This window comes from Podarcis bocagei (assembly GCF_964188305.1).
Source record: "Podarcis bocagei genome assembly, chromosome: 8".
NCBI classification, from domain to species: domain Eukaryota; kingdom Metazoa; phylum Chordata; class Lepidosauria; order Squamata; family Lacertidae; genus Podarcis; species Podarcis bocagei.
Window position 1 is genome coordinate 14,861,210 of NC_138133.1, and position 19,051 is coordinate 14,880,260.

The 19,051-nt window shown below is 44.4% G+C and overlaps 1 protein-coding gene across 1 annotated transcript in view; it reads right to left on the reverse strand.

The window, feature by feature from the left end:
• Nucleotides 1-18,515, reverse strand: part of MYO10 (myosin X) — a 202,402-nt gene extending 183,887 nt beyond the window's left edge. Inside the window, exon 1 of the mRNA XM_081206129.1 lies at nt 17,951-18,515. Within this exon, the coding sequence (XP_081062255.1) occupies nt 17,951-17,971 (21 nt within the window). The 5' untranslated portion in view covers nt 17,972-18,515. The remainder of the gene's footprint in view (nt 1-17,950) is intronic.
• Nucleotides 18,516-19,051: the final 536 nt, after the last annotated feature.

Genomic DNA, 19,051 nt, shown 5'->3' on the forward strand with positions numbered 1-19,051 from the left:
AATTATCCACCCCCAGAAATGTCTGTCCAACACAGTTTTGCATAAGTCACCTACTTCTCAGTCAGGAGGAATGCCTGGAGGAGAGACAAAGGTGGAGTTATGACTCAGGCATATACAGAAGTGGCATGTTCCCCTTAGGATGGGCAATGATTACTCTGCCACGCTCTGATGGCAAACCTTTATGAGTAAGTGTGAAGTTGGCATGGAAATGTTTTTTGGGGAGGAGGAAAATGTGTCTCAGGTATCAGACATTTGAGAAGCATGAACCATGAGAGAAAACTTCAAGGAAAGTGCCAAGTCCCTTAAAAGAAGGTGTCGGAATTGTCAAGTTCAGTTGTCATTCATTCATTTGGTTTTTCAGATTAAAATTTTAGTCACATACCCAACATACAACATAGAAACAAGATTCCAAAGAATCTCCTCGACTTCCCTCCTCCCTTTTGTGGGTCCTACTGTTAATCATTTCCTCCTGCATCTTTTATAATAATCCAAATCTTTTACCTCTCCATCGTGTCCAAAATTCACCATTAAACTACAAGTGTTATTCCAATCCTGCTAACAATTTTAACCGTTTACCATGGTTTTTAAGATAAATTATAAATTCCCCTCCCCCATTCCTTATTAAAATTTTGGTCTTCCTGATTTCTGATTCCTCCGGTCATTTTAGCCATTTCGGCCTAATCCATCAACTTGATTTGCCATTCTTCTCTGGTGGGGAATTTCCATATCTGGAGTTCTGTTTGGTTTACACATCTTCTAAAAAGCACTTTAACAAGCCTGCCTTCAAATCAAATCATGATTTTGTTTTAAAAGGAACTGGCTGTGTTCTAGTCTTTACCACACTGTAAAGGAAAATTCAAATCTCCATTTCCTCCTTTGCCACACCCAACCATACCAGTGAGGAGCTCATGTCTATATAATATCCAAATTACTTTGGCCAGACAAAGTTTCTTCCGGGAGGCATCTGCTTCTATTACATTTCGACTGCAAAAGAGTTATACTTTCTCTGTAGATCTTCTAATTTGGTAGCTTATGCTGAAGTTTATTGCCAGGCAAACCTAAAGTGCTAAAGGTCAGAGCAGAAAGTTGAGGTTTCCTTTTTCAAAAGGGGAGGACCTGTTTACTTCCCCCTTATCATAGCTCTGAGTAACCCAAGATTTTCTGCACAATAATAACTCAGTCAGTCTGCAAAAACTCCTCCATTGCCCTAAAACCAACTGTAGGCTTAACACTGTGTCTTCTCTCAGAAATGTACAATTAACTTTGGAATCTCCAACTCAAGAAGAAGAAAAAGCTAAGGAGTAAACTGTACAGTGTTATCTTGGGTTACATACGCTTCAGGTTACAGACTCTGCTAACCCAGAAATAGTGCTTCAGGTTAAGAATTTTGCTTCAGGATGAGAACAGAAATTGTGCTCTGGCGGCGCGGCAGCAGCAGGAGGCCCCATTAGCTAAAGTGGTGCTTCAGGTTAAGAACAGTTTCAGCTTAAGTACGGACCTCCGGAACGAATTAAGTACTTAACCCGAGGTACCACTGTGCACAAGTCCAGACTGGAGTCCCTAAGGTGGCTGGATGGCGCCTCGTACTCCTCCTTCCCGCAACTTCTGCAACCAAGTTGGTGCCATTCTGCTTTCCTTTGGACCACATCATCAAGGCCAAGTGGGGGGCAGTGGTCCTTGTTTTCAGGGCAGCCCAAGACCTCCATACATATTGCCCAGGCTTGGGCCCCAGAGACGTCATTTCTGTTTTACAATTTAAAGCACAGTCATACCTCGGGTTACAGACGCTTCAGGTTGTGTTTTTTTGGGTTACGGACTGCCGAAACCCTGAAGTACCGGAACAGGTTACTTCCGGGTTTCGGCGGACGCACATGCACAGGAGCGCTAAATCATGTTTAGCTCATGCGCAGAAGCACCGAATCGCAACCCGCACATGCGCAGACGTGCCACTGCAAGTTGCAGACACTGCAGGTTGCGAACATGCATCCCACATGTATCATGTTCGCAACCCGAGCATCCGCTGTACTCGTTTTTACATCCTTAAGATATCACTGACTTCCCTTCTTCTCTTTCCATGGTTCATATTACATACCATAAATCCCTGCATATTTTACAAAAACTATACCAATCGGAATTCCATTATCGCATCCATCAAAACTTATTTACCCTGTTGAATTTATCTTAATGTTGCCAGCGTTTTCAGCTGTACACAATTATTTCCCATATATTCAATAAACCTTTTCCAATCTTCTCTAAATTCTTGTTCTCTTATTCTATATGTTAGGTCCGCAAGCTGTGCATATTCCGTCAGCTTAAGTTGCCATTCTTCTTCAGTTGGGACCTCACTCGTTTTCCATTTTTGAGCTAACAAAACACAGGCCACAGTAGTGGCATACATAAACAACCTTTTTTGACACCTGGGATTTTCCATCTGAATTAGCCCCCACAAAAAGGACTCTGGGTTTTTTGGGGAAAGTATTTTTAAACTCCCCCCCCCCAATTCATTATGGATTATTTCCCAATATTCTCTGAATTTTCCAAACTGCCTGTGCTAGGCAGGTTCTGTCAACTTAAGTTGCCATCCCTCTTTGGTTGGGACCTCCAGAGAGGTCATTTCAGTACTGCTAATGCAGCAATAGCAATGCAGGGCTGCCGCAGTTATGAGTTACCAGTCTCTACAGCCACAGCAGGCGCTGCGATTCTCCAGTAGTTGGACATCACCCCCGGAGGCACACTCCATTGTCTTCCCAGACAAATGGATGCCAACCAAGTGCTTCAATCTAGTGTCGAGAAATCCTTTGTACACGACAAAGCTCTGTATCCGCACAGCAAACTTCTTGAATAAAAACTATCCATTTTGACAGTTGCTGTGTTTATTTTTTAAAAAAAAAAATAGCAGCTGCCACACAACTTTAAAAGAAATTAAAAGCTGTTATCCTTTTCTTCTGCCCCTTTGATGGAAAAACTAATTTTTCCTGTTTATTTGTCATTTGAAGCGTAACATATTAGAAACAGCAAGGGGTCTTTTTCTGGGAGGGGGGAAGACACAAAAGTTTCATGGACTGTACTATCTAACACACACAAAGACAACAGTTGTTTATTCTTTGGTGAGGATTTCTCATGGCACAATGTGATTCTAATATTTTTTAAAAACAAAGGGCTCATTTACTTCACATTCTTTCTGATGCACACTTGGGGAAGGGGGAAAAAACAGGAAATACCAGCTTCTGAAGTTGGCTATAAAAGCCACAAGGATATTTTCCTCTTAGGCACAGTACAGATGCCCAGTTTTAGAAAAGCATTTTTTGGTACCCCATTTGTTTAGTTTGTTCCGAAATGCAGTTTTGTGGAAAAGCGGGGGGAGGTTCAAAATGGGCAGAACTGCAACAGACATGATGCCATCAAAGGAGATACCCCCATCTGTGTCAAATATTTCGGAACGTTCCACATATAAGAAATATGTTCCCCTGCCCCCACACTGGCATCAATCAGCAATGTGGAGAAAGGCTGAGAAATATACAACATATCACATAGTGAATGTTCAAAAATCTTGCCTGGAGGGGGACTCATCACAAGGAAACAAGTAAATTCTTGCTGTCTATTCATGTGGTCAATTTCTACAGACTCAATCAGTAAAGCTTTTTTTTGGGTTAACAACAACAACAACAAAACAACAACAACAACAACAACAACAACAACAACAACAACAATAATAATAATAATAATAATAATAATTATAATAATTTATTATTTATACCCCACCCATCTGGCTGGGTTTCCCCAGCCACTCTGGGCGGCTCCCAACAGAATATTAAAAACACAATAAATGCATCAAACATTAAAAACTTCCCAATACAGGGCTGCCTTCAGATGTCTTCTAAAAGTCAGGTAGTTGTTTATTTCCTTGACATCTGATGCGAGGGCATTCCACAGGGCAGGTGCCACTACCGAGAAGGCCCTCTGCCTGGACGAGCCATTGCCAGTTGAAATTGGAAGGCGGTTCCATTTTTGAAGGCTCCTTCTACAGGGTTCAAATATCATAAAACAGGAGCTCGGAGACCAGGGTTCAAATCTCTCACAATCATTTAGCCTAATTACCTTGCAGGGTTGTTGATGGGGAGTACTTGGAAATGTAGGATATAAAATTAAATATATATATATAAAACTGTTAAAGTTGTGGGTGAACATATCAGACGACACAGCGATTCTTCAAACAGCTCTAGTTTATTCACAGGCCAGAACACAACTGAACTGAAGGGTTCAGCCAGCCTGCTTATATAGAGCTCCACTAGAACGCAACAGTAACCATTTTCTGTAACTATCCAATCACTGAACATCACTTTCAATCCCTTATTTGCATATGTGGACCTGAGTGAAAACTATCTACAGTATCCCGCTGCTGGCCCAGGGTGAGAACTTCAGTACATAACATATATATATTAAGCTCTGTAGGTTAAAAGCAAGCATTTAAGGGGGAAAAAGGTTTCACAGCAAGCCAATATTCAGATATTTTAAAAAGTGTGTACAGTGGTACCTCGGGTCCGTTCTTAACCTGAAACTGTTCTTAACCCGAAGCACCACTTTAGCTAATGGGGCCTCCTGCTGCTGTCGCGCCGCCAGAGCACGATTTCTGTTCTCATCCTGAAGCAAAGTTCTTAACCTGAAGCACTATTTCTGGGTTAGCGGAGTCTGTAACCTGAAGCGTATGTAACCTGAAGTGTATGTAACCTGAGGTACCACTGTACAGGGATACTGCTCCCTACCCCCATGGGAGACGATTCAAACATTTATTTTCCCCCTCACCTACAGCCTTTGAAATAACAGGGTCCAGGAAAAGCTTTGCTACTTAGTTCTTGCTTGTTTAAACTGCACAGGAGGAAAAAGAGAGTTTCCTTCCTGTTTTCCTTCTTCACTTCATCTTTGTTCCAGCGAGGCACAGAATAACCCAGGGAGTGCAGCTTGTCAACATGACATCTGCATGTTCCTTTAGATAAACGCATTCTTGAGCATCAAAATGAAAACAAGCAAATTTAGTTACACATCGCCAAAAACTATTAAAAGACTATGCGGGTCTGGAACTCATCACGAAACCACAATCCAGTATGACAAACTAGGCACATACTATTGTACCTTGTCCTGGCCTGAACTCCTTTGTCTTGCAACATCAGCTTTTTCCTGGATAACTTAAATATTATTCTATCAATGCATGGCATTACAAAAAGGGAAAAAAGCCACTCAGCGTGCTGGGCAATTAGGCAATTACTGGATTAATTTCACAGGAGAAATTGTTTAGTAAATGAAAAAGGAGGAAGCTTCATTGAATACTTGCTTAATTTGAAAGTGAAAAAAATCACTATTTTGTTTAATAGATGGTGTCAAATAATCCGGGTATCTCTGCAGAGCTAAGGCCCAATTGGCATGTAACCATGTCATGGCTAGGGTTTTAGGCTTACATAATTTTGGATTTATTCCACACATAATGACATTAATTACTCAGGAGGGAGGCAGTAAACAATGGTGTAGGCCAGGTGTGGGGAACCCCTAGCCCTACAGATGCTGATTAACTACAAATCCCATCATCCCTGGACATTGGTCATGCTTCTTAGGGCTGATGGGAATTGTAGTTCAACAAACCTATGGAGGTCCAAAGATCCTTCACTTCTGATGTAGACCAGAGATCCAGAGTAAGCTAAAAGGAGGACTGCTTTGAGTGAAGGCAGGAAATAGACTGCCACTCCATGGAATGGAGACAATAGCTTCCTCTGAATGGCAATTCTTCCTGTCTTTGTAAGGTAAAGGCAAAGGACCCCTGGACGGTTAAGTCCAGTCAAAGGCGACTATGGGGTTGCGGCGCTCATCTCGCTGTCAGACTGAGGGAGACGATCTTTGTCCACTGACAGCTTTCCAGGTCATGTGGCTAGCATGACTAAACCGCTTCTGGCACAACGGGACACTGTGATGGAAACCAGAGCGCACAGAAATGCTGTTTACCTTCCCGCCACAATGGTACCTATCTATCTACTTGCACTGGCATGCTTTCAAACTGCTAGGTTGGCAGGAGCTGGGACAGAGCAACGGGAGCTCACTCCATCACAAGGATTCGAACCGCCGACCTTCTGATCGACAAGCCCAAGAGGCTCAGTGGTTTAGACCACAGCGCCTTTGTACACAAGGAGGAACACAACCATCCTGGAGGGGTCCCAAGTGTTCAACTGCTAAGAGCAAACATTTGGGCTCCCAGCGAGGTCACAGCCATGTTGTTCCTCTTCTAATCATTCTGCTACTGAGCTTACATGTTATCCAAACCTGGGTTCAACGTGCTTTGGTTCTTTCCAGACAAACCACGTGTTATAACCAAGGTTTCTCTCTATGGTTTACGGAAGCCGAACCATGGCTTAGCTCCACACAACAGCCAGGACTAGAGGAAGAGCAAAGTTGCCGCAATCTCGTCTCAAGGGGACCACATGTTTGCTCCTTCAAACTAAACCTTGGTTGGGTTTAACTGCAACCAAGGTTGTAGATGGTTTTATAATGCAGTCAACTAGCTTACTTATACTGCAATTGACACGGCAGGGAATCTGTGAGAGGTGTCAGTGAAACAAAAGGACAGTTTTTCTGTATAGAAACATGTACTGGCCTGCAGAGGATCGACCTCAAAATCTTCCACTTGCACAAATGTTTGGATAGGTTTGAATACCTACACAAACCGGCTCTTCCTACCGCAACTAGCTGCCAGGCCGCAGAGTGCTGAGCTCCACACAAATAATCTTGTATGTACAGACTTAACTGTTTTTTTCCCTTTTCGGTATATCAAATAATATGAGTGCATGCCTTAATTCATGTCTGCGCATAAAAAATGCATCACCTTTAATAACCCTAACATCAGCGCCACTTCCAATAAGTTAAGAGTATACAACCATCGATTTGCATTGAGATCTCTCTTCAAATTTAAATTATTGAAGAGCCTCATAAAAAACTAATAGGCTTTCATAACTCTTACCAACAAAATGCAGCAATATCGCAAAGGAAATACAATATATGGTCCAGTTAACATGGCATTTATTGATGAAATATTCACCTCTTGCTTTCATCCTGTGCCGTAATAAAACACTAAATGCATTGCCGGACAGGGCAGGAGATTCTGGAGGGCAAAAGATGGTATCAGCTGCACACATAGAACTTTGCTATCTCAAATTAACACAAACTGCATTGCTGTGTATACTTCATATCCTCCGAAGGAGCAGTTTTCTACAAGGAAGTGTAATACAAAATCGCAATCAGCACACCCCAACATACATACAACCAGACACCATCTTTATCTCCTTGACATCTGAGGGGAGGGCGTTCCACAGGGCGGGTGCCACCACCGAGAAGGCCCTCTGCCTGGTTCCCTGCAACCTCACTTCTCGCAATGAGGGAACCGTCAGAAGGCTCTCGGAGCTGGACCTCAGTGTCGAGGTTGAACAATGTTGGTGGAGACGCTTCTTCAGGTATTCTGCTAATTTCAGAAGCACTGAAGGAGTCATGCCCCAACCTACTTAAATATAGGGATGTAGGAATCATGAATCATCCCAGCAGTTGTTGTTTTCCGCATGTGTATATGTCCGTGTGTGTTAGTGAGCAAGCAAAGGCATAAATGGGTGCAGGGCCATGTTTTAGTCAAACTCTAATTTCTCCAGACCACGTTACTGAAAAATGCAGAAAAAGCTAACTTTCTTTTGCCTCTTCCCTGAAATCAACCACGGTTTTAAATAACCAGACCTCTAAAATATTCCTAAATGGAGTTTTATGCCTCAAGCAACTTTTTAACGGCGTTATAAATCCCCGGAGTAAAAAAACAAAACAACAAATTAGAAAGGCTGCCAAAGACCCTCATGTAAAAAAAGCCACAGCTATTGCAATTACTGAAAGGAATTAAGAAACGTTTTATGGGCCACAAAACAGTAACTCGGCTGTGAACTGAACACTCTCAGACATTCGCTGTAGAAGAAAAGAGAGCAGGATGAAGGGAGGAGCGTGATTCAGTAAAGGTTTGGAATTGAGCTGGGAAGTCCCCACAGAAACCATTAGGATGATGGTGCAGTACAGTCAGCGAGTGACTCACTCTTCAAAATCTAGCCAGTAGCAGTGGTGGGGTCATCTGCCCAAGCAACTGGGAGGATACTGACACTAGAAATCAGTAGGATTAGCAATCGCTCAAGAGCAGGGACAGGGTTGGCTCAGGGTATGCCACTTAACAGAACAGTATTATAGCTTTTACATACTGCATTAGCTCTCTTGACTTTAACGGAAAGGCTACCAATATAAAGTATGGCTAAATGCAACATACAGTGTTACAGACACTTCAGGTTACAGACGCTTCAGGTTACAGACTCCACTACAGTTTTACCTCAGGTTACACACTCTTCAGGTTACATACGCTTCAGGTTACAGACTCCACTAACCCAGAAATAGTGCTTCAGGTTAAGAACTTTGCTTCAGGTTAAGAACTTTGCTTCAGGATGAGAATAGAAATCGTGCTCCAGCGGCGCGGCAGCAGCAGAAGGCCCCATTAGCTAAAGTGGTGCTTTAGGTTAAGAACAGTTTCAGGTTAAGAACGGACCTCCGGAAAGAATTAAGTACTTAACCTGAGGTACCACTGTAACCCAGAAATAGTACCTCAGGTTAATAACTTTGCTTCAGGATGAGAACAGAAATAGCTCAGAGGTGGCGCGGCGGCAGTGGGAGGCCCCATTAGCTAAAGTGGTACCTCAGGTTAAGAACGGTTTCAGGTTAAGAACGGACCTCCAGAACGAATTAAGTTCTTAACCCGAGGTACCACTGTATTTTGGATGTAGGTATGCATCGCCTTCTGCCCCCAAACCACGATCCTTTCTCCCTCTTATGTTAGCAGAGGATATCCATATGCAATGTGTTGATTTTAAGGAATACAATCCACCAGAAATTGCTCCTGCACAAGCCCCACTGAAATGAGTGGAAACGGGACAAGAGAAGTGGAGATCTTCGCCGGTAGAAAAATTACACCCAAGGGCAATTATATCATGCTGTCTGAACGTTGCGGCTCTGAAGTTCAATACCTCACTGCCTTGCCTCGATTTGAGGAAAGAAAAATGTTTATACTTGGCAGTGGGACTTTGGATGAAGATTAAAGGCAAGATGCTATATATATATCCATACACTGATCTTTTAAAGTAATATCAACATGTTGGAAGGCCTAAAAGATATTAACTGACATCAAAGCCACACTCAGAAACCGCAAATTAACATTTATACTGAAATGCCACCGCCACGTTCTAAAAGTGTAGCCACTTGCCTCAGGTGAGTAACTTTCATTAGTAAGCAAGTATGGATCAATGAGCACTGTATTTCACAAGCCAAGCCCAAAAGCAAGAAGAAGCAGTGTTAGAAACTCAGGTATATTACTTGGGTGCCAAATGGCTCCTTAAACCAAGTTTGCGGTCACCAAAAGAGAATGTCTAGTTCCCATTTTTTAGCAAAGTCTTATTTTTCAAATGATGGACTAACTGTGACTGCTTCTCAGTTAAACATTCGGCAAGTTCAGAGGACAACCTTGAGCTCTCGAGAACTTTAAGAAAAGTCACTTGATCCAGGGACAGTCCACATAACAGTGGTACCTCTGGTTACGAACTTAATTTGTTCCGGAGGTCCGTTCTTAACCTGAAATCGTTCTTAACCTGAGGTACCACTTTAGCTAATGGGCCTCCTGCCGTCACCGCGCCACTGGCATGAGATTCCTGTTCTCATCCTGAGGTAAAGTTCTTAACCCGAGGTGTTTGTAACCCGAGGTACCACGGTATTATATTGGCCTATTCTGACGTCTTTTTTCTTAATCTTGACTGTTCCTGCTCATTCAGGCTGCACCAAAAAGCATTTTCATTCCAGAAATTCATTCCGATTGTGCAGATAAAATATAACATAGAATTCCACAGGGTGAGGTATTAGTGTGTGAAAACAGTCCCAATCCCAGGCATGCACCTCCTGATAGTGGAGATGTCAGGAGCTATCCTGACACCCAGGCAGCTTCACTTAATAAATAAATAAATATTTTTTTATTTATATCCCGCCCTCCCCAGCCAAAGCCGGGCTCAGGGCGGCTAACAACAATAAAATAATACAACTTTCTAAAATCATTTAATTATAAAATTAATTCAAATCAAATTGATGGCAACCATTGGGCTAGAGTTCTGTGAAGATTGCCAAAGGAGGGAGTCAGGCTGTGCCCTGGCCAAAGGCTTGGTGGAACAGCTCTGTCTTGCAGGCCCTGCAGAAAGATGTAAAGTCCCGCAGGGCCCTAGTCTCTTGTGGCAGAGCGTTCCACCAGATCGAAGCCACAGCCGAAAAGCCCTGGCTCTGGTGGAGGCCAGCCTAACATCTCTGTGGCCTGGGACCTCCAAGATGTTTTTGTTTGAAGATCGTAAGTTCCTCTGTGGGACATACCAGGAGAGGCGGTCCCGTAGGTACGAGGGTCCTAGGCTGTATAGGGCTTTAAAGGTTAAAACCAGCACCTTAAACCTGATCCTGTACTCCACTGGTGCAGCTGGTATAGCACTGGGTGAATGTGATCTCGCAGTGAGGACCCTGTAAGGAGTCTCGCTGCAGCATTCTGCACCCGCTGGAGTTTCTGGGTCAGTCTCAAGGGCAGCCCCACATAGAGCGAGTTACAATAATCCAGTCTGGAGGTGACCGTCGCGTGGATCACAGTGACTAGGTCAGGGCGAGAGAGGTACGGTAGCTTGATCACCACTGGTCGAAAGACAGGTGCAAAATGTGCCTGGCGCCTGGCTAATTTCGAACTCTGATTCCTTATCCAGCCAAAGAGATCCCTTGATTACAGTGGGAGGGTTAAGCTGGTGTTTAACAACACCAACTTACACACAGAGGTACAATATGTTAATACCATTGCGTTGAATTGGACATAAGCTCCAGTTAAGTATGCACAGGGTTGCATTCAATGGCAATCTTTGGCTGGATTGTCGTTTGTGTACTGTGTACAGCTTAATGTGAAACACTCTGAACATTTAAAAGGCACCAATCTCGCTTCGTTTGCTATTATGTATTTTTCTGTTTTTATACTGTAAACCGCCCTGCGATCCTCAGGTGAAGGGCAGTTTGTAAATTCAATAAATAAAAAGTAAATAATTCCTATCATAGCATTTTGAAAAAAAGCACCATTTCTCCTGCTCCCTTGAGACAGCTTTTAGATTTATTTTTGAAATGCACAAGGCAAAGGCTCACAAAGTTCCACAGAGTACCTAATTGTCGTTTCACTAATTACCGTTCTGGGACACACAGCAACTTTTGCTTATGGGAGTGGCAAGAGCACTATAAACACGAAGACCTTCCTTCAGGAGGAAAAAGGTCGTTCTTGTGACTAAAAACCAAAGAGAAAACATGATTCAGCAAGAGTCTCTCATTTAAGAATGCAAGAGGCCTTGCACCAGTGCACCTCTTCCTCCTCTTCCATTTATTCAGAATTTAACTAGGTGCCCACACAATGTAAGATCCTTGGATCTTTAGACACCTGGAGGTGGGTGGGTGTTAAACTATTTTTTGGTGGAAAATAAGTAAGTCCCCACAGATCTGTCATCAGCATGGATAGCTCAGTTGATTACAGTGTGCTGCTGATAATGACGCAGTTGGCGCTATGGTCTAAACCACTGAGCCTCTTGGGCTTGCTGATCAGAAGGTCGGCGGTTCAAATCCACGGGGCAGGGAGAGCTCCCGTTGCTCTGTCCCAGCTCCTGCCAACCTAGCAATTCGAAAGCATGCCAGTGCAAGTAGATAAATAGGTACCGCTGCGGCAGGAAAGGTAAACTGCGTTTCTGTGCGCTCTGGCTTCCGTCACGGTGTCCCGTTGGCCAGAAGTGGTTTAGTCATGCTAGCCACATGACCCAGAAAGCTATCTGCGGACAAACACCGGCTCCCTCGGCCTGAAAGCAAGATGAGTGCCACAATCCCATAGTCACCTTTGACTGGACCAGGGGTCCTTTATCTTTTTTTTTAATCTAATGCCAAAGTTGCAAAGTTTGGTCTCTGTATAGGACAGCTGCATATTCCTGCAGTTGCAGGGAGCTGGATTATATGATCCTTCCTTCTGTGATTCTTAGACAATGCTAAAGTCTCCATGTCTGAATTGCTTGACTTCTGTCACTGGATTCAAAGGCATGCAAAGGAACTGGCAATCGTTTTTGTAAGTCCGCTACAGGCTGTCAGCCACATGGCACAAGTTTCCTGCATTTGCGATTCCCTTAACATGTGAATTTGCCGGGAGACTGAAAGTCCTGTATGCTGTCAGCTCAGGCAGTACAGTGGTACCTCGGGTTAAGTACTTAATTCGTTCCAGAGGTCCGTTCTTAACCTGAAACTGTTCTTAACCTGAAGCACCACTTTAGCTAATGGGGTCTCCCTGCTGCCGCTGCGCCACCGCTGCATGATTTCTGTTCTCATCCTGAAGCAAAGTTCTTAACCCGAGGTAATATTTCTGGGTTAGCGGAGTCTGTAACCTGAAGCGTATGTAACCTGAAGCGTATGTAACCCAAGGTACCACTGTACTAGCGTAAAAGGAGGGAGGGGAGTTGGGAAGAAAGGGAACAACTAAAAGAATGCATGGCATGAGATTGTGTGCTATTGGGTTCCAGAGAGAAAAGGGGGTTTAACAGTGAATGTAGAGCTGAAATATTTTGCAATGTGGCCCCGGGGACAAAGAAAGGGGAGGCACGAAAGCCCCAGCTTGCAGCAATTTTTGTCAATTTATAAGGCCATCGTGACGTAACTTTCTTATCTCCTAAGACTGTTGCAGATTAAACATCTGCATTTCCTTAAAACGTTTTCCATTCAAAGCTGTATTTACTTAACCTCTTTCAGCTCAAGATAAAATGCACCTGCAGAACACAGAGGCCTCACAAACCATATTTATGTACTTTTAATTTTTTTAATTGAACATGCATTTAATTGAACCAAAGGTCTGGACCTCAGGACTCTCAGCAAACCATATTCCTTCTCACCAGACCACATTCTGCACTGGCTCTGCCCCTTGACGTCCTCAAGTTCTTTTGCCTGGCTAGAATATAAGGACCGCCTCTTTCCATATAAACCTACCATATGAACCTCAGATCATCTTCTGAGGCCCTCCTTCAGAGGTCCAGAGGGTGGCAACCAGAGAACGGGGCCTTCTCTGCAGTGGCTCCCCATCTGTGGAATGCTCTGCCCAGGGAAAATCGCTTGGCGCCTTCATTACACACCTTTAGGCAGCAGGCAAAAATGTTCCTTTTTAACCTGCTTCAATTTATACCCTATACGCTTAATTTAAAAAAAAAAAAATTGTGGGAGGTGAGTATTGAGTTGCTCTTTTAATTTTCATTAGGTATTTTGTGGTTTTACATCTTGATTTTTTTCTGTGAACCACCCTGAGACCCTGGGGTATAAGGCGCTATATACACTCAATAAATAATAATAATAAATAATAATTCGCGTCCCAACTTTTTCCCTGATGGGACTCAAGGTGGCTTACAATCAGAACTGCCCAAAGCTCAAAACAACCAATCATTTTTTTAAAAAAACAATTAAACACTGACAAAATTAAAGTTATATACATACAGTCATACCTCAGGTTGAAGTAGCTTTGGGATAAGTATTTCCGGGTTGTGCGCTGCGGCGACCCGTTACTTCCAGGTTTCGCCGCTCGCGCATGCGCAGATGGTCAAAATGACATCACGAAATGTGCAGAAGCGGCGAATTGTGACCCGCGCACATGCAGACTGCATTCGCTTCTGAATGCAAACGGGACTCCGGAACGTATCCCGTTCGCCTCCAGAGGTACCACTGTATATGAAATGTATTAAAACCACTCCAATAAATTCCATAAATAAGTATGTCTTTGTACTGTGATAATGCCCCCTTGCTCACCTGCTCAAAGAGATGTGCACGTTTGTGCGCATATATAGAGGCCTCTGGCTTTTGCATGGCTCGAACATGACATACATTAGAAAGGTGAGGATCATGCCTATTGCTCCACTCACATTTTCTTCCTGGCCCAACTTATTCCTGCCATGTGGGCCCCAGAAAAGTGTGACTCTCAGGTTGAAAAAGGTTTGCTATCCCAGCTTTTCGGACACCATGCAGCCTGCCCAGTATGGGGAGGGGATATAATTTTGGGGGGGAGGTACCACGCTTTTAAAAAACAAAACACCTTGTGACTCATTCAAGGTTATACATACATTCAGTCGGTGACACGACTCACAAGGGACCTCCCCAGGCCACCATGTGACAAATCCAATGTCACACGAACACAGCCTTCCTTATCTTTATACCAGCCCAGTTACTCACACAGAACTGCTTGCTCAAATATTTTCAGGGTCAGGAAATTCAACATAAAATTTCAGCTTTTCCAGAACAACTGAAAGGTGAACAAGGAAGGCACGTACAACCACAGGAACGCACCTTCATATTTCCACGACCAAATTACATTTTCAGAAATATCGTAAGGTGCAAGACTCCAGTCTGTCATATGTTTGGATGAGCCTCTTTGTACATGGAAAGCTAGCATCTCATGGGAACGGGTTCTAGTCTAGCCTTTTCCTTGATTTGCTAACTTTCCACAGAGTTTTAAGTGAAGGCAAACTTTTAAAGATACCTTTATCTTGCAATCTGAAGTCAGATAAATCCCCAGCAGGCTTTAAAACATGATATTTCTGAATATGCAATTCAGTTCAAGATTTAGGCAAACAAAAGAGCATGGCTCATCATGAAACATATATTCCTGGCTGAAGATTAATGTATTTATTTATTTTATGGCCTACTCTAAATTGCTCAGGGTTTTTGTAAATTAATGTGTCGCATTAAAATGTTTTAAAATAGAAAATGGAAAACAATCGCTTCCAAAAGACCCACTGTTGAACAGATGTGCTGCATCAACACCTGTCTAAAGACATGATTATCCAATATCAAACTCTTTCCAAACCTCCTCTTGGTGCCTTTCCAACTCCTTCTAAAAAGCTCCAAAAGGGATTCCATGAACACCTTAAATTTCAAAACATCTCTTAATATTAACAAATTCACTTTAATGTTTACATTTATATCTACTCTGGGACCTTAGGGTGCATGGCAGGTAAATAATAATATTTATAAGAAATAATTCAAAGTTACTTTTCTTCCTTTTCTTCAAATTTTGGCTGCCTTCCTTCCTCTTTTTGTTGGCAGTCCTTTATATTTTTTAAAATACTTAACCCCACCCCCTGCACACTCAATCTTAACCCCTTAATGTCTAGCACATACCTGTTCACAGTCTCTCTTTTGGTGGAAGGGGGAGAACCTCCTCTACGTTTATGTATTTGCAAAGAAAGATTTTAATTCCAAGGGTAACAAAGGTCATCAGAGAAATGTGTGCCTTTTCTGATAATAAATTAATTTACTTTCTTTCCCCATCTTGATCACACACAGGTCGAAATCCCACTTGCAATATGATTGTAGTCGCCCTTGGTCTCACTCATCGAAAACCACAAAAGTGAAAAGGAAGCTTGAAATATGCAAAAATGTCACATGCTACACTGAACAACACTTCAGTGCCTGCAAAGGTATTGAGGTATTGCTCAAGGCTATCCTGTCTGCAAGGCTCAACCAGACAACTAAAAACAAGAAGCTACAGACTCACCTGTATTCAGGCAAACTGACTCTTAACTTTCCACATATAGTTATAGAGCAATGATCATACTGCAGCCCCTCACCTTAGGGTTGGTGACTTTGTTTGTTTTAGAAATTAGGCAAATTTGCAATCACAACTATAACCACTTTCACAAGATCACTCTGCTAAGAGTTCTACTATATTCCCAAATACAGACATCAGGTGTAGACACAAACAGGACACTAAACTTTACTTTAAACACCATGCTATTTTATGGGAAAGTTGACGTCAAGGAACAATCCGGGCAAAGGTAAACGTTGATTTTAATGGAAGAGTTAAGCAAGAAGAAATCTTTGCCATAGCTCATATGAAAACCAAGTACTGAAAGAGCTCTCTTACACAGAAAATCCACCTAAAGTTTGTTTCAATGGGACCTTTAGCAAGCGACTGACCAAACCATTTTTTCCAATCAAGGTTATTTTACTTTATTGTCATGACCCAAACAATCTTGGCAAAATATCCATGAGACAATGCCTCTAGTGCATTGGTAGGCAAACTAAGGCCCGGGGGCCAGATCCAGCCCAATCGCCTTCTAAGTCCAGCCCGCGGACGGTCCGGGAATCAGCGTTTTCATATGAGTAGAATGTGTGCTTTTATTTAAAATGCATCTCTGGCTTATCTGTGGGGCATAGGAATTCATTCCCCCCACCCACCCAAAATATAGTCTGGCCCCCCACAAAGTCTGAGGGACAGTGGACCGGCCCCCTGCTGGAAAAGTTTGCTGACCCCTACTCTAATGGAAGCTCCGCAAAGCCCCCCTATGCCAAACCACACACTTTGAAAATATCTTAACATTTGAACAGCAATGAACATTATGTGATCTTAGCAGATTCTTCCAGCATTGTTTGCGATTACTTTTAAGCTGCAAGAGAAAAGGGGGCGACATCTGGACAACATTAGGAAGTGGACAGAAGACAAAAGAGGAAATGGACCAAAATGAAATAAACCCTCCATCTCTCCCCTACGGCTGTGCTGCCATGGCAGCCCTTCTGAAACCCCTGCAGTGAGTGGCCTGTCTCAATCCCCTCTCCCTGGAAGCCCTGGCCGAGTTTCTCCAAAAGGAAATTCCAGATCTCTCTCTACAAGAACCACATGCCCTTGTTGCAAAACAAACTTGCAGCGGACTTTCTGCCCTGCTTAGCTCGCAGATGCGCTCCGTGGGCCAAGCCAAAAAATAAAAAAAATGCCCACTCGGTTTACTGACCTAAATGCACAATGGCGAGAGAGGGGGAGCGAGCGCAAGGCGAAAAAGCGCACAAAAGGAAGCAGCTCACCTCCGCTCCAGGATTGCATCCTGGTTTAAAAGGGAAACGACCACTCACTCCTCGCTCTGCAATCAAACATCCTAACAGCGGCAAAGATCCCTTCGCCACAGTTTTTTTGTCGTTTGCGCATTGCATCCATAGGATTCACCTATGGAGGTGTTTTTGCGGGGGAGAGAAGGTTCAAGGAAGCAATTCTTCCAACTTTGCCTCTTTGGGGCGCACTCGGAAAAATGAAACACTTTCTCACCTAGAGGTAACGCTCCAACACAAGGATTAAAATATTTCTAAGGCTGGAATCCTCTGCGTTCTTACTTGAAAGTAAACCCCTTTGAACTCGGCGGGGTTAATGCCGGGTGCAACCCAGGCGATCACTTTCTCTTTTTTAATACATTTATTTATTTGGTTTTTCAAATTAACGTTTTACAATCACATATCCATCATAAAAACAAGATTCCAAAGAATCTCCCGGACTTCCCCTCCTCCCTTTTGTGGGTCCTATTATTAATCATTTCCTCCTGCATCTTAATCCAAATCTTTTACATCTCTATTATATCCAAAATTCGCCATTAAACTACATTTGTTATCGGGCGATCGCTTTCTATGGATCCACAACAAGGTGCTTTATTATTCCTGTTATTTTCAAGGCGGAAGTTAAGCGTCCTTCCGTCCCAAGCGCTTCACTCGTTTCGCACACCTGAATTTTTTTTAAATTCGGGATTAGCAACAACAAGCCGCCAAAGCCGCTCTTTCTCCCGTCCCCCCGACAACGTGCCGTTTCCTTCACCTCTCCAAATCCCGCAGAAGAACCGAATTACACATTTACAGTTGGGTTTCCTCGGACGTAAATCGCAACTCCACCCCCCACCCCCAGGTAAGCGCGGAGGGGATCACAGCCTTTGCTAGGAAGTCATCCCTGGCGGCGAAGCTCGCTTCCCGCGTAGGAACGCGCGCAACAGGATCAGCCCCGCAGGAGCCGTGCGCTCACCTCGGGGAAGAAGTTCTCCATCGCTGCGGCAACTCGAGGGCGCCCGGCCGGGAGAGAGGCCGCTTCAGCGGGCTACCACGTGCCGCCACGGGGCCGATGGCCGTTCCCGGCGGGGCGGCGGAGCTGCGGCTCGGCGTCACGCCCTTCCTCCCCGCGCTGCCATCCCTCGACCTCCCGGCGCTGCCCTCCGGCCCAGGGGCCACCAGCACACGCATCCAGACGCGCGCCACGAGGAGCCTTTTGTCTCAAAGCCTTCGCGAGGAACCCCGGCCGTGCCACATGGCTCCTGCTCGCACCGGAGCCGATCTCCTCCCTACTAAATCCACCAGGGGGATCTCAATCGGCGGATTTAGGAATTTGGGGGGGGGGGGAGAGAGAGAGAGAGAGAGAGAGAGAAAGCGCGTCGCTGCTCTCTCTCCCGAGCGGATCCGGCTGCTCCAGAGCGCAGCGCGGCCAGGGAAAGGTGCGCGCAAAACGGACACGAGCGCACACCTAGAGAGCGCAGAGAGTTAGGTTTCCTGGCGGCAGTTCCAAGGGACCTCTCGGGCCACGACCGTGTTACACACACTCCGCCGCCTGAGATTAGCAAATCCCCGCCCTGGAGAGCGAGCGACCCAGCCAATCCCAGGCGAGCGCCTCTTTGGAATCTGGACCCGGGAGGGCGCGCGAGCTGCCTCTTTCTCTCTCTCGCCTTCTGTTTTTTGGCTGCTGCAGAGGCTCTGATTTCCAAAAGACTTCCTGACTGTGTCGCACTTTCTGCAGAGGCGCAATGGTGGGCTGGCTCTCGCAGGCAGCCCCCCGCGCTCGCACCTCTACCTGCCACACTTCGTTTCAGAATTCGTTCACACGACCTGGAAGGAGATACGAACGTCTGCACTCTATTCGCAGGAGAGAGTGGGTCAGTCTCCTCGTTACTGGTAGGAAGACTGCCTAGCAAAGGCAGCCAACCCACACTTATAATCCATATATCATAGAATCATAGAGTTGGAAGGGACCCCAAGAGTAATCTAGTAGTCCAACCTAAACAGCTGTCCCATAAGGGGAACGAACCTGCAACCTTGGCGTTATCAGCACCACGCTCTAGCCAGCTGAGCTATCCAG